General features: G+C 48.3%; 1 protein-coding gene across 1 annotated transcript in view; it reads left to right on the top strand.

Moving 5' to 3' along the window:
• Nucleotides 1-16159, top strand: part of LOC119932295 (follicle-stimulating hormone receptor-like) — a 37673-nt gene that overhangs the window by 19810 nt on the left and 1704 nt on the right. Inside the window, exons 5-9 of the mRNA XM_038751401.1 lie at nucleotides 1364-1435; nucleotides 5886-5963; nucleotides 9579-9647; nucleotides 12096-12170; nucleotides 15557-15742. Of these exons, the coding sequence (XP_038607329.1) occupies nucleotides 1364-1435; nucleotides 5886-5963; nucleotides 9579-9647; nucleotides 12096-12170; nucleotides 15557-15742 (480 nt within the window). The remainder of the gene's footprint in view (nucleotides 1-1363; nucleotides 1436-5885; nucleotides 5964-9578; nucleotides 9648-12095; nucleotides 12171-15556; nucleotides 15743-16159) is intronic.

Genomic DNA, 16159 nt, shown 5'->3' with positions numbered 1-16159 from the left:
GCCCCTTCCTTCCTCTCCCCCTCGTCCCCCTCTCCATCCCCCCCATCTTACCTCCTTCCCTTCCCCACAGCACCTGCATATATGTATATATGTTTGTACAGATTTATTACTCTATTAATTTATTTATTTATTTTACTTGTCCATATCTATTCTATTTATTTCCTTTTGTTAGTATGTTTGGTTTTGTTCTCTGTCTCCCCCGTTTAGACTGTGAGCCCACTGCTGGGTAGGGACTGTCTCTACATGTTGCCAACTTGGACTTCCCAAGCGCTTCGTACAGTGCTCTGCACACAGTAAGCGCTCAATAAATACGATTGATGATGATGATGATGATGATATTTACTACTCTATTTATTTATTTATTTATTTTACTTGTCCATATCTATTCTATTTATTTTATTTTGTTAGGATGTTTGGTTTTGTTCTCTGTCTCCCCCTTTTAGACTGTGAGCCCACTGCTGGGTAGGGACTGTCTCTATATGTTGCCAACTTGTACTTCCCAAGCGCTTAGTACAGTGCTCTGCACACAGTAAGCGCTCAATAAATATGATTGATGATGATGATGATGATATTTATTACTCTATTTATTTATTTATTTTACTTGTACATATCTATTTATTTTATTTTGTTACTATGTTTGGTTTTGTTCTCTGTCTCCCCCTTTTAGACTGTGAGCCCGCTGTTGGGTAGGGACTGTCTCTCGATGTTGCCAACTTGGACTTCCCAAGCGCTTTGTACAGTGCTGTGCACACAGTAAGCGCTCAATAAGTACGATTGATGATGATGATGATGATATTAATTACTCTATTTATTTATTTATTTATTTTACTTGTACATATCTATTCTATTTATTTTATTTTGTTACTACGTTTGGTTTTGTTCTCTGTCTCCCCCTTTCAGACTGTGAGCCCACTGTTGGGTAGGGACTGTCTCTATATGCTCATCTCTCTCTCGTATCATCTCGTATCGTATCATCTCTCTCGTATCATCAATAAATACGATTGATGATGAGGACGATGATGATATTGATTACTCTATTTATTTATTTATTTTGCTTGTCCATATCTATTCTACTTATTTAACTTTGTTAATATGTTTTGTTTTGTTGTCTGTCTCCCCCTTCGAGACTGTGAGCCCACTGTTGGGTAGGGACCGTCTCTATATGTTGCCAACTTGGACTTCCCAAGCGCTTCGTACAATGCTCTGCACACAGTAAGCGCTCAATAAATACGATTGATGATGATGATGATGATTTGTTGATTGGGCCCCCAGTTTGGGGATGAGGCACGCCAGCACTGAACATGGTTCTCTCTTTCTCTCTCTCCTTCCCCTGGCAATCCCGTCACCCCCTCTCCATCTCCAGGTTAATAACCAACACGGGGCTCCGACTTCTGCCTACTTTTCACAGGATCCGTTCCCCCCAGCCCGTGCTGCTGTAAGGTTTGCCTCAGAGCTCTTCCCACCTCCCCTTGCCCCCGCGGGGTCTCCGGGCGCCCACCCGGGACTCAGCCCCTCTAGACCGTCAGCCCATCGTGGGCGAGAGAGGTGTCCGTTATCATTATTATCATTATTATTCTCTGGGCCTCAGTTACCTCATCTGTAAAATGGGGATGAAGACTGTGAGCCCCACGTGGGACAACCTGATCACGTTGTAACCTCCCCGGCTCTTAGAACAGTGCTTTGCCCATAGTAAGCGCTTAACAAATGCCATGATTTTTATTATTATTATTCTCTGGGCCTCAGCTCATCTGTAAAATGGGGATGAAGACTATGAGCCCCACGTGGGACAACCTGATCACCTTGTAACCTCCCCAGCACTTAGAACAGTGCTTTGCCCATAGTCAGCGCTTAACAAATGCCATTTTTATTATTATTATTATTCTCTGGGCCTCAGTTAGCTCGTCTGTAAATCAGTCAATCGTGTTTATTGAGCGCTTACTGTGTGCAGAGCACTGGACTAAGCGCGTGGAAAGTACAAGTTGGCAACAACTGTAAAATCTGTAAAATGGGGATGCACAAGTTGGGAAGTACAAGTTGGCAACAACTGTAAAATCTGTAAAATGGGGATGAAGACTGTGAGCCCCCCGTGGGACAATCTGATCACCTTGTAACCTCCCCAGTGCTTAGAACAGTGCTTTGCACATAGTAAGCACTTAATAAATGCTATTATTATTATTATTATTATTATTATTATATTGTCAGATTGTCCTCTCCCAAGTGCTTAGTATAGCGCCCTGCACATGGTAAGTGCTCAATAATAGGCCATCCCAGACTGAGCTCCCTCCTTCCTCCTGTAAAATGGGGATGAAGACTGTGAGCCCCATGTGGGACAATCTGATCACCTTGTAACCTCCCCAGAGCTTAGAACAGTGCTTTGCACATAGTAAGTGCTTAATAAATGCCATTATTATTATTATTATTATATTGTCGAATTGTCCTCTCCCAAGTGCTCAGTATAGCGCCCTGCACATGGTAAGCGCTCAATAATAGGCCATCCCAGACTGAGCTCCCTCCTTCCTCTCCCCATCCCCCCTGCCTTACCTCCTTCCCCTCCCCACAGCACCTGTATATATATATATATATATATATGTTTGTAAATATGTATATATTTGTATATACATATATACGTTTGTACGTATTTATTACTCTATTTATTTATTTATTTTACTTGTACATATCTATTCTATTTATTTTATTTTGTTAGTATGTTTTGTTCTGTTCTCTGTCTCCCCCTTCTAGACTGTGAGCCCGCTGTTGGGTAGGGACCGTCTCTAGATGTTGCCAAATTGGCCTATCCCAAGCGCTTAGTACAGTGCTCTGCACACAGTAAGCGCTCAATAAATACAATTGATTGATTGATTGTACGTATTTATTTTATTTGTACATATTTTTTCTATATATTTTATTTTGTTAATATGTTTTGTTTTGTTGTCTGTCTCCCCCTTCTAGACTGTGAGCCCGCTGTTGGGTAGGGACCGTCTCAAGATGTTGCCAACTTGTGCTTCCCAAGCACTTAGTACAGTGCTCTGCATGCAGTAAGCGCTCAATAAATACGATTGACTGACTGACTGAATGAATAAAAATAATAATAATAATAATGGCATTTATTAATGGCTTACTATGTGCAAAGCACAGTTTTAAGCACTGGGGAGGTTACAAGGTGATCAGGTTGTCCCATTTTAATCCCCATTTTCCAGATGAGGTACTGAGGCCCAGAGAAGTGAAGTGACTTGCCCAAAGTCACCCAGCTGACAAGTGACGGAGCCAGGACTTGAACCCACGACCTCTGACTCCAAAGCCCGGGCTCTTACTGCCCAGCCAGGATTGAGCCTGCCAGCTTCGCCCCTGTGGGCCCTACGTTGGATAGACTAGCTAGGGCCTCCTCTTCCTCCTCCTCTTCCTCTTCCTGCAGGGAAGGAGCTGGAATCTCACCTGGGTTGAGCTCCCTTCGCGGATGTGGACCCCGGCAACGCTGACCTCTGGCTCGGTGGAAAGAGCCCGGGCTTTGGAGTCAGAGGTCATGGGTTCAAATCCCGGCTCCGCCAATCGTCAGCTGTGTGACTCTGGGCAAGTCACTTCACTTCTCTGGGCCTCGGTGACCTCATCTGGAAAATGGGGATTAAGATTGTGAGCCCCACATGGGGCAACCTGATAACCTTGTATCCTCCCCAGCGCTTAGAACAGTGCTTTGCACATAGTAAGCACTTAACAAATACCAAAATTATTATTATTATTCTCGGGCCGTTAGTGCCAAGCTCCGGGTTCGGGAGGACCTGTGCGGCTCCAGACAGGGGCTGAAGAGACACCAAAATAGCCGCCTTCTGGCCTGTTGGTTCTTTGAAGCCTGCCCTCTCTCCCCCCAAAAATCTCGGCCCCCTTTAATAATAATAATGGCATTTATTAAGCGCTTACTCTGTGCAAAGCACTGTTCTAAGCGCTGGAGAGGTTACAAGATGATCAGGTTGTCCCACAGGGGGGCTCACAGTTTTCATTCCCATTTTCCAGATGAGGTAACTGAGGCCCAGAGAAGTTAAGTGACTTGCCCAAAGTCACACAGCTAATTGGCTGAGCCGGGATTTGAACTCATGACCTCTGACTCCAAAGCCCGGGCTCTTTCCCACTGAGCCACGCTGCTTCTTGGGAAACGGGGAATATCCTGGCTGACCCTGGACCCCTACAGGGAGCAAGTTCATGGGTTCAAATCCCGGCTCTGCCACTTGTCAGCTGTGTGACTTTGGGCAAGTCGCTTCACTTCTCTGGGCCTCGGTTCCCTCGTCTGTCAAATGGGGGTGAAGATCGTGAGCCCCACATGGGACAATCTGATCACTTTGTAGCCTCCCCAGCGCTTAGAACAGTGCTTTACACATAGTAAGCACTTAACAAATACCAAAATTATTATTATTATTACTCATTCATTCAATCGTATTTATTGAGCGCTTACTGTGTGCAGAGCACAGTACTAAGCGCTTGGGAAATACAAGTTTGCAACAAATAGAGACGGTCCCTACCCAACAGCGGGCTCACGGTCTCTGGGCCTCAGTTACCTCATCTGTAAAAAGGGGATGAAGACTGTGAGCCCCACGTGGGACAACCCGATCGCCTTGTAACCTCCCCAGTGCTTAGAACAGTGCTTTGCACATAGTAAGCGCTTAATAAATGCCATCATTATTATTATTATTAAGTTCCAAATTGTACCATCACCTCGCCCCCTCCTACCTCACCTCCCTTCTCCCCTTCTCCAGCCCAGCCCGCACCCTCCGCTCCTCCGCCGCTAATCTCCTCACCGTTAGGCCTCGTTCTCACCCGTCCCGCCATCGACCCCCGGCCCACGTCCTCCCCCGGGCCTGAAATGCCCCCAATCCCTCTGCCCCTCCGCCAAGCTAGCTCTCTTCCTCCCTTCAAGGCCCTACTGAGAGCTCACCTCCTCCAGGAGGCCTTCCCACACTCAGCCCCTTCCTTCCTCTCCCCCTCGTCCTCCTCTCCATCCCCCCCATCTTACCTCCTTCCCTTCCCCACAGCACCTGTATATATGGATATATGTTTGTACAGATTTATTACTCTATTTATTTATTTTACTTGGACATATCTATTCTATTTATTTTATTTTGTTAGTATGTTTGGTTTTGTTCTCTGTCTCCCCCTTTTAGACTGTGAGCCCACTGTTGGGTAGGGACTGTCTCTATATGTTGCCAACTTGGACTTCCCAAGCACTTAGTACAGTGCTTTGCACACAGTAAGCGCTCAATAAATACGATTGATTGATTGATTGATTAGAACAGTGATCTGCACACAGTAAGCACTCAATATATGTATATATGTTTGTACATATTTATTACTCTATTTATTTATTTATTTATTTTACTTGTACATATCTATTCTATTGATTTTATTTTGTTAGTATGTTTGGTTTTGTTCTCTGTCTCCCCCTTTTAGACTGTGAGCCCACTGTTGGGTAGGGACTGTCTCTAGATGTTGCCAATTTGTACTTCCCAAGCGCTTAGTACAGTGCTCTGCACATAGTAAGCGCTCAATAAATACGATTGATGATGATGATGATTTTATTTTGTTAGTATGTTTGGTTTTGTCTCCCCCTTTTAGACTGTGAGCCCACTGTTGGGTAGGGACTGTCTCTAGATGTTGCCAACTTGTACTTCCCAAGCGCTTAGTCCAGTGCTCTGCACACAGTAAGCGCTCAATAAATACGATTGATGATGATGATGATGATGATGACGATGATACTAGGCCTATTCCAGCAATCCACAGGGCTGGGGCCTCAAACCATTCTCCATCCCCTCGATTTCCGGACACTGGGCCAGTTTCCCACCCCCGAAGTGCCGTCCCCTCCTCGCCCCCCGCCACCCTCCTCTCTGCTCTGCCTCTCCCAGGGACATCCAAGACAACCTCCACATCCGGACTGTCGGCAGGAACGCGTTCGCCGGGCTGAGTTCTGAGCACGTTACCCTGTAAGTGACTGGGGTCTTTTCCCTTGCAGGTGGGCCCGGGGATCCTCAAGTCACTTAGCTTCTCTGGGCCTCAGTTCCCTCATCTGTAAAACGGGGATCAATCAATCAATCAATCAATCAATCAATCGTATTTATTGAGCGCTTACTATGTGCAGAGCACTGTACTAAGCGCTTGGGAAGTACAAATTGGCAACACATAGAGACAGTCCCTACCCAACAGTGGGCTCACAGTCTAAAAGGGGGAGACAGAGAACAGAACCAAACATACCAACAAAATAAAATAGGATAGAAATGTACAAGTAAAATAAATAAATAAATAAATAAATAGAGTAATAAATATGTACAACCATATATACATATATACAGGTGCTATGGGGAAGGGAAGGAGGTAAGATGGGGGGATGGAGAGGGGGACGAGGGGGAGTGGAGGGAAGGGGCTCAGTCTGGGAAGGCCTCCTAAGGATGAAGACTGTGAGCCCCCCACCGTGGGACAACCTGATCACCTTGTAACCTCCCCAGCGCTTAGAACAGTGCCTTGCACATAGTAAGCGCTTATCATCATCAATCGTATTTATTGAGCACTTACTGTGTGCAGAGCACTGTACTAAGCGCTTGGGAAGTACAAATTGGCAACATATAGAGACAGTCCCTACCCAACAGTGGGCTCACAGTCTAAAAGACAGTAAATGCCATTATTATTATTATTATTATTATTATCCTCTTCTGCTGTGGGGAGGGTCTGCCCCCCGGGGTCTCCCCCACCCCCCCAACCCTCAGAGCTGTAGCATCCAGCACGGTGGGGTCTGGGGTTTCGAGGGGACGGGCTCCACTCTGCAAATGCCAACCTTCTCACTGTACCTCCATCTAGCCGATCTCGCCCACGTCCTGCCTCCATCCTAGAACGCCCTCCCTCCTCAAATCCGACAGACAGCGACTCTCCCCCACTTCAAAGTCTTATTCGTTCTATTCAATCATATTTACTGAGCGCTTACTGTGTGCAGAGCACTGTACTAAGCGCTTGGAAAGTACAATTCAGCAACAAAGAGAGACAATCCCTGCCCACAATGGGCTTCCAGTCACATCTCCTCCAAGAGGCCTTTCCTGACTAAGCCCTCCTTCCCTCTTCTCCCTCTCCCTTCTGCATCGTCCTGACTTGCTCCCTTCATTCATTCCCCCCTCCCAGTCCCACAGCACTTAATTATTATGGTATTTACTAAGCACTTACTGTGTACCAAGCACTGTTCTAAGCGCTGGGGTAATAATGATAATAATAATAATAATAATAGCATTTGTTAAGCGCTTACTATGTGCAAAGCACTGTTCTAAGCGCTGGGGAGGTTACAAGGCGATCAGGTTGTCCCACGGGGGGCTCACAGTCCTAATCCCCATTTTACAGATGAGGGAACTAAGGCACAGAGAACTTCAGTGACTTGCCCAAAGTCACACAGCTGACAATCGGCGGAGCCAGGATTTGAACCCACGACCTCTGACTCCAAAGCCCGGGCTCTTTCCACTAAGCCACGCTGCTTCTCACGTCGGACCACATCTGTCATTTACTTATCATTATTAATGTCAGTCTCCCCCACTAGACTTTAAGCTCACTGTGGGCAGGGAATGTGTCTGTTTATTATTATATTATATTGTATTGTATATTATATTATATTATATTATATTATATTATATATTACATTATATTATATTATATTTTATATTGTATTGTATTATATTATATATTATATTGTATTGTATTGTATTGTATTATTATGTTATATTATATTATATTATATTATATTATATTATATTATATTATATTATATTATATTATTATATTATATTATAATCTCCCAAGTGCTTAGAACAGTGTTCTCTAAGCGGTAAGCACTCAATAAATACGACTGAATGAAGTGGCTGTTTGGTTGCTGAATCTGCAGCCGGCCAGGCCTGTTTTTCGGTTATTTTTATTCATTCATTCAATCATATTTATTGAGTGCTTACTGTGTGCAGAGCACTGTACTAAGCGCTTATTGTATTTGTTAAGTGCTCACTGTGAGCAGGCACTATACTAAACACTGGGGTAGACACAAGTTAAGCAGGTTGGACACAGTCTATGTCCCGCATGGGGCTTCCAATCTTAACCCCCATTTTGAGGTAATCGAAGCACCAGAAGTAACCGCCCAAGGTCACCTGTCGGACCAGTGAAAGAGGCAGGATTAGAACTCAGGTCCTTCTGACTCCCGGGGCCGATGCTCTAGCCACTCAGCACACTGCTTCTGCTGCTTCAGAGAAGCAGCGTGGCTCCGTGGAAAGAGCCTGGGCTTTGGAGTCAGAGGTCACGGGTTCAAATCCCTGTTCCGCCACTTGTCAGCTGTGTGACTTTGGGCAAGTCATTTCACTTCTCTGGGCCTCAGTTACCCCATCTGTAAAATGGGGATTAAGACTGTGAGCCCCCCGTGGGACAACCTGATCACCTTGTATCTCCGCAGTGCTTAGAACAGTGCCCCCCCGCTTTTAGACTGTGAGCCCACTGTTGGGTAGGTACTGTCTCTATATGTTGCCAACTTGTACTTCCCAAGCGCTTAGTACAGTGCTCTGCACACAGTAAGCGCTCAATAAATATGATTGATGATGATGATGAGGATGCTTCTCTATCTGCTGGAGGGTACATGTGGCTAACAGAGAAGCAGCGTGGCTCAGTGGAGCGAGCCCGGGCTCAGGAGTCAGAGGTCATGGGTTCTAATCCCGGCTCCGCCACTTGTCAGCTGTGTGACTTTGGGCAAGTCACTTAACCTCTCTGGGCCTCAGTTCCCTCATCTGGAAAATGGGGATTAAGACTGTGAGCCCCACGTGGGACAAACTTGATTACTTTGTATCCCCCCCCACCCCAGCGCTTAGGACAGTGCTTGGCACATAGCAAGCACTTAACAAATACTATTGTCATTATTATTATTAATTATTATTATTCAAACAGGATGGGGGGAGGGAATTGACCGCCCTGAGGTGAGGCAGATGGGGAAGGGAGGATCAGCGAGACCCTCTGACTACGCCATGTCTCAGTGCTGGGAAGACCATAGCAACCAGGGCCAGAAGCCTGTAGATTTGGCCACCAAATAGGCCCCTGGGGTGGGTAGCCATGGAGCTGAATGGCCGCCACCCCTATTCAGGCCTGCTCCACTGCCCGTCCTCATCGCCTGTTCTCTTCTGCCTGTTGGAGACCGCGCCTCTACTCCCCCTGGGCCTTTTCGTTGTTTTTATTAATGATTGAGGTACTTACTGAGCGCTCCTAGGTGTTCCACCACTGTGCTACACGCTGGAGAGCCAGGTCAGACCCAGGCCCTGTCCCACCCGGGGCTCACAATCGAAGAGAGAGGGAGAGCGGGGATCCTCCTCCCCGTTTTACAGGTGAGGAAACCGAGGCCCAGGGAGGTGAAGTGGCCGGCCCCAGGACATTCAGCAAGCCGGTGACCGGGCTGGAACTCGAACCCAGCTCTCCTGACCCCACCTGCACACGTTTGGCACCAGGCCACGCTACTCTTCCGTGCCCCTTTAGCTAGCCGCCTTCCAACTCAGAGAAGGGGCTCCCCGGGGCAGCTCTAAAACCTTTTCCTCCTCCTGCAGGTGGCTGAGGAGAAATGGAATCCGAGAAATCCAGAACTACGCTTTCAACGGAACCCAACTGGATGAACTGTGACTATCCCTCCTCCTCTTCCTCCTCCTCCTCCTCCTCCTCCCCTCTTCATCCTCCTCCCGCTTCTTCCACCTCCTCCTCCTCTTCTCATCCTTCTCCTCCTCTTCCCCCTTCTTCCACCTCTTCTCCTCCTCCTCTTCTCATCCTCCTCCTCATCCTTCTCCTCCCCTCTTCCTCCTCCTCCTCCTCCTCCTCCCCCTTCTTCCACATCTCTTCCTCCTCCTCACCCTCCTCTTCTCCCTTCTTCCACCTCTTTCTCCCCCTCATCCTTTTCCTCCCTTCTTCCTCCTCCTCTCATCCTCCTCCTCCTCTTCCCCCTTCTTCCACATCTCTTCCTCCTCCTCACGCTCCTCCGCTACTCCCTTCTTCCACCTCTTTCTCCTCCTCATCCTTTTCCTCCCTTCTTCCTCCTCCTCCTCTCATCCTCCTCCTCCTCCTCATCCCCCTTCTTCCACATCTCTTTCTCCTCCTCACCCTCCTCCTCTTCTCCCATCTTCCACCTCTTTCTCCCCTTCTTCCTTTTCCTCCCTTCTTTCTCCTCCTCCTCCTTTCCTCCTCCTCCTCCTCCTCCCCCTTCTTCCACATCTCTTCCTCCTCCTCACCCTCCTCTTCTCCTTTCTTCCACCTCTTTCTCCCCTTCTTACTTTTCTCCCTTCTTCCTCCTCCTCCTCCTCCTCCTCCTTCCACCTCTCTTCCTCCTCCTCACCCTCCTCCTCTTCTCCCACCTCTTTCTCCCCTTCTTCCTTTTCCTTCCTTCTTCCTCCTCCTCCTCCTCTTCCCCCTTCTTCCACATCTCTTTGTCCTCCTCACCCTCCTCCTCTTCTCCCATCTTCCACCTTTCTCCCCCTCATCCTTTTCCTCCCTTCTTCCTCCTCCTCCACCTCTCTTCCTCCTCCTCCTCTTCTTCCTCCTCCTCTCTCTCCTCCCTCCTCCTCCTCTAGCCCCTCCCCTTCCTCTCCCACCTTCCCCTTCTTCCTCCTCCTCCTCTTCCTCCACTTCTACTCCTCCTCCCCTCCCTCCTTCTCCTCCTCCCCTCCTCTCCTTCCTCCTCCCCCTTCCCTCCTCCCCCTCCCCCTTCTTCCTGCTCTTTCTCCTCTTCCTCCTCCTCTCCTCTTCCTCTCCCTTCTTCCCATTCCTCCTCCCTCCCCATCAGCATCCTGCCAGCACCTGCTAAGCGCTAAGCCCTTGGGCATTGGGTCATCAGATCGAACACAGTCCCACCCTATGTGGGGCTCTGGGTCTGGTCTGAAGGGGAGGGAGGGCGGGAGAATGATCCCCATTTTACAGAAGAGGAAACTGAGGCCCAGAAAGGTTCAACGACTCACCCGAAGTCACATAGTATTCAGTGGCAGAACTAATAATAACAGTAAAAACTGTGGCACCTGGGAAAGGATTCCTGGGTACCAAGCACTGTCTTCTAGACTGTGAGCCCGCTGTCGGGTAGGGACCGTCTCTATATGTTGCCAACTTGTTACTTCCTAAGTGCTTAGTACAGTGCTCTGCACACAGTAAGCGCTCAATAAATACGATTGAATGAATGAAAGCACTGTGCTAAGCCCTGGGGGGTCAAGCTGAGACTAAAACCAAGTTCCCTCATCTCAGCTCTGGACTCTTTCCACCAGGACCCTCGGCCTCCCGGGCCCTGCTGGCTTCTGGCCTTCCCTTCATCGGGGAGGAGGGAGGAGACCCTTAATTCTATTTATTCTGACGAATTGTCACCTGTCCACATGTTTTGTTTTGTCGTCCGTCTCCCCCTTCTAGACTGTGAGCCCATTGTTGGGTAAGGATCATCTCCATATGTTGCCAACTTGTACTTCCCAAGCGCTCTGCACTCAGTAAACGCTCAATAAATACGATTGAATGAATGAATGAATAACTGCTGGAGAAGCAGTGTGGCCTGGGGGGTCTGGGTTCTAATCTCGGCTATTGGCGACCCTGGACAAATCACTTCACTCCTCCGGGCCTCAGTTCCCTCATCTGCGAAATGGAGCTAAGAGTGTGAGCCACGTGGGGGACAGGGACTGCGTCCGACCTGATCAACTGGTATCTACCCCAGCGTTTAGTACACTGCCTGGCACATAGTAAGTGTTTAACAACTAGAGAAGCAGCGTGGCTCAGTGGAAAGAGCCCGGGCTTTGGATTCAGTGGTCATGGGTTCAAATTCCAACTCCGCCAACTGTCAGCTGTGTGATTTTGGACAAGTCACTTCACTTCTCTAGGCCTCAGTGACCTCATCTGTAAAAGGGGGATGAAGACTGTGAGCCCCCCGTGGGACAACCTGATCACCTTGTATCCCCCCAGGGCTTAGAATAGTGCTTTGCGCATAGCAAGTGCTTAATAAATGCCATCATTTATTATTAAGTACCACTATTCTTATTATCTTTATAACTGCGTTCTCATGCTGTGCTGTCCCCCGAATCCTTCTCCCCCTCTCTGTGCCCCCCAAGGAATCTCAGCGACAACCAATTCCTGGAAGAACTGCCAGACGAGGTCTTCAGGGGGGCCATTGGCCCCGTTGTCCTGTAAGTGCTCCCCCAATCCCATCCCCCTCCGCCGTCCTCACTCATTCAATCATATTTATTGAGCGCTTACTATGTGCAGAGCACTGTACTAAGCGCTTGGGAAGTTGGCAGCATATAGAGACGGTCCCCACCCAACAACGGGCTCACAGTCTAGAAGGGGGAGACAGACAACAAAACAAAGCATGTGGACAGGTGTCAAGTCGTCAGAACAAATAGAAATAAAGCTAGATGCGCATCATTAACAAAATAAATAGAATAGTAAATATGTACATATATACAAGTAATAATAATAATAATGATGGCATCTGTTAAGCGCTTACTATGTGCAAAGCACTGTTCTAAGCGCTGGGGAGGTTACAAGGTGATCAGTTTGTCCCACGGGGGGCCCACAGTTTCAATCCCCATTTTACAGATGAGGGAACTGAGGCACAGAGAAGTTAAGTGATTTGCTCAAAGTCACACAGCTGACAATTGGCAGAGTCGGGATTTGAACCCATACAAGGTATGATTTCAGTCCTGCTGGCAGTGATTCCCTCCTGGCCCGGCACTGCTGGATAATAATAATAATAATAATAATAGTAATAATAATAATAAATCAAAATCAAAATCAATCGTATTTATTGAGCGCTTACTGTATGCAGAGCACTGTACTAAGCGCTTGGGAAGTACAAGTTGGCAACATATAGAGACAGTCCCTACCCAGCAGTGGGCTCACAGTCTAAAAGATAATAATAATAATAATTATTATTATTATTATTATTACTACTAATAATAATAATAATTATTATTATTATTATGGCATTTGTTAAGTGCTTACCACATGCCAGGCACTGGACTAAGCGCTGGGATAGATACAAAGAAATCGGGTTGAACACAGTCCCCGTCCCAAGTGGGGCTCAGTCTCAATCCCCATTCTACAGATGAGGAAACTGAGGCCTCAACAGCCACTTGCCCCGGTCAGAGCCAGGGACCGTGCCCTTCACCCCAATAGTCGGTCAGTCAATCAGTATTTATTGAGCACTTACTGTATGCAGAGCACTGTACTAAGCGCTTGGGAGAGGACAAGACCCCTTCCCCACCCACAATGAGCTTATTTACAGTCTAGAGGAGGAGACGGACATTAATAGAAATCAATAAACTAATAATAATTGTGGCATTTGTTAAGCGCTTACTATGTGCCAAGCACTGTACTAAGCACCAGGGTGGACACAAGTCGGACACAGTCCCTGCCTCACGTGGGGCTCACGGTCTCAATCCCCCTTTGACAGATGAGGTAACTGAGGCACAGAGAAGTACTTTGCTCTGATGACTTGCCACCTGTCCACGTGTTTTGTTTTGTTGTCCGTCTCCCCCTTCTAGACCGTGAGCCCGTTGTTGGGTAGGGATCGTCCCTATATGTTGCCAACTTGTACTTCCCAAGCGCTTAGTACAGTGCTCTGCACGCAGTAAGCGCTCAATAAATACGATTGAATGAATGAATGAATGCAGTGACTTACCCAAGGCCACCCCTCCGTCTCAACCCTCTGCCCCGTCCACTTCTTGTGGCCAGGGGAGTGAAGACCCTTGAGTGGAGGTGGGCGCATCCGGGTGGTCTGGGCAGCGTGGCTCAGTGGAAAGAGCCCGGGCTTTGGAGTCAGAGGTCACGGGTTCCAATCCCGCTCCACCAATTGTCAGCTGTGCGACTTTGGGCCTCAGTTCCCTCATCTGGAAAATGGGGATTAAATCTGTGAGCCCCCCGTGGGACAACCTGATCACCTTGTATCCTCCCCAGCGCTTAGAACAGTGCTTTGCACGTAGTAAGCACTTAATACCATCGTCATCATCATCATCATCATCTGGAAAATGGGGATTAAGACTGTGAGCCCCCCGTGGGACAACCTGATCACCTTGTATCCTCCCCAGCGCTTAGAACAGTACTTTGCACATAGTAAGCGCTTAACAAATCATCATCATCATCATCATCATCTGGAAAATGGGGATTAAGACTGTGAGCCCCCCGTGGGACAACCTGATCACCTTGTATCCTCCCCAGAGCTTAGAACAGTGCTTTGCACATAGTAAGCGCTTAACAAATACCATCATCATCATCATCTGGAAAATGGGGATTAAGACTGTGAGCCCCCCGTGGGGCAACTTGATCACCTTGTATCCCACAGCGCTTAGAACAGTGCTTTGCACATAGTAAGCACACAATACCGTCATCATCATCATCATCTGGAAAATGGGGATTAAGACTGTGAGCCCCGCGTGGGACAACCTGATCACCTTGTATCCTCCCCAGCGCTTAGAACAGTGCTTTGCACATAGTAAGCACTTAATACCATCATCATCATCATCTGGAAAATGTGGATGAAGACTGTGAGCCCCCCGTGGGACAACCTGATCACCTTGTATCCCCCCAGCGCTTAGAACAGTGCTTTGCACATAGTAAACGCTTAACAAATACCATCATCATCATCTAGAAAACGGGGATTAAGACTGTGAGCCCCCCGTGGGACAACCTGATCACCTTGTATCCTCCCCAGCGCTTAGAACAGTGCTTTGCACATAGTAAGCACTTAATACCACCATCATCATCATCATCTGGAAAATGGGGATTAAGACTGTGAGCCCCCCGTGGGACAACCTGATCACCTTGTATCCCCTCAGGGTTTAGAACAGTGCTTTGCACATAGTAAGCGCTTAACAAATACCATCATCATCATCTGGAAAACGGGGATTAAGACTGTGAGCCCCCCGTGGGACAACCTGATCACCTTGTGTCCTCCCCAGCGCTTAGAACAGTGCTTTGCACATAGTAGGTGCTTAACAAATACCATTATTATTATTATTATTATTATTATTATTATTATTGGCAGGGCCCAGACCCTCTGATGGTGGGAGAGCCGTCCTGGCTGGCAAGGGGGTCCTCAGGGGCTCTGCTAATATTGGCTGGTCCAACCCCACCGCCCCACTGGGTCCCTGGGAGGACCCCGTGACCTCCCCATTTTTGGGTCGCCCCCTCCCCACTTTATAACCCTACCCTCCGTCCCACTTATTCAGTTGTATTTATTGAGGGCTTACTGGGAGCAAAGCACTGTACTACAAACTCAGGGGAGCACAGCATGAGAAGCAGCGCGGCTCAGCGGAAAGATCCCGGGCTTTGGAGTCAGAGGTCACGGGTTCCAATCCCGACCCCGCCAATTGTCAGCTGGGTGACTTTGGGCGAGTCACTTCTCCGGGCCTCATCTGGAAAATGGGGATTAAGACTGTGAGCCCCACGTGGGACAACCGGATCCCCTTGTATCCCTCCGGCGCTTAGAACAGTGCTTTGCACGTAGTAGGCGCTTAACAAATACCATCAGCATTATTATTATTATTATTGTTATCTCCCTCCGCCCCCGCAGGGATGTTTCCGGCACGAATGTCCGGGCCCTCCCACGCGGCGGGCTGGAGGCCGTGAAGAAACTCCGGGCCAGGTCGGCCTACCAGCTGAAGACCCTTCCCGGGCTGGACCGGCTGACCGCCTTACTGGACGCTGACCTCACCTACCCCAGTCACTGCTGCGCCTTCATCCAAGGGCACCGCCACCCGTGAGTCCCCGACCCCTGGGACCCCAGCTCCGGCCTCCGCGCCCATTCCTAGAACAACTGACTCGCCCAAGGTCACGCACCAGATGAGTGGCGGAGCCTGGATTAGAACCCAGATTCTTTTTTTATAGCATCTCTTAAGCGCTTACTACGTGCAAAGCCCTGTTCTAAGCGCTGGAGAGGTTACAGTGTGATCAGGTTATCCCACGTGGGGCTCACAGTCTTCATCCCCATTTTACAGATGAGATCCTTCTGAGAAGCAGCGCGGCTCAGTGGAAAGAGCCCGGGCTTTGGAGTCAGAGGTCACGGGTTCAAATCCCGGCTCCGTCAACTGTCGGCTGTGTGACTTTGGGCAAGTCACTCCACTTCTCTGCGCCTCAGTTCCCACATCTTAAAATGGGGATGAAGACCGTGAGGCCC

The sequence above is a fragment of the Tachyglossus aculeatus genome, chromosome 9, assembly GCF_015852505.1.
Source record: "Tachyglossus aculeatus isolate mTacAcu1 chromosome 9, mTacAcu1.pri, whole genome shotgun sequence".
NCBI classification, from domain to species: Eukaryota; Metazoa; Chordata; class Mammalia; order Monotremata; family Tachyglossidae; genus Tachyglossus; species Tachyglossus aculeatus.
The sequence above is the reverse complement of the archived record's forward strand: the minus strand, read 5'-3'. Positions and strand labels throughout refer to the sequence as shown.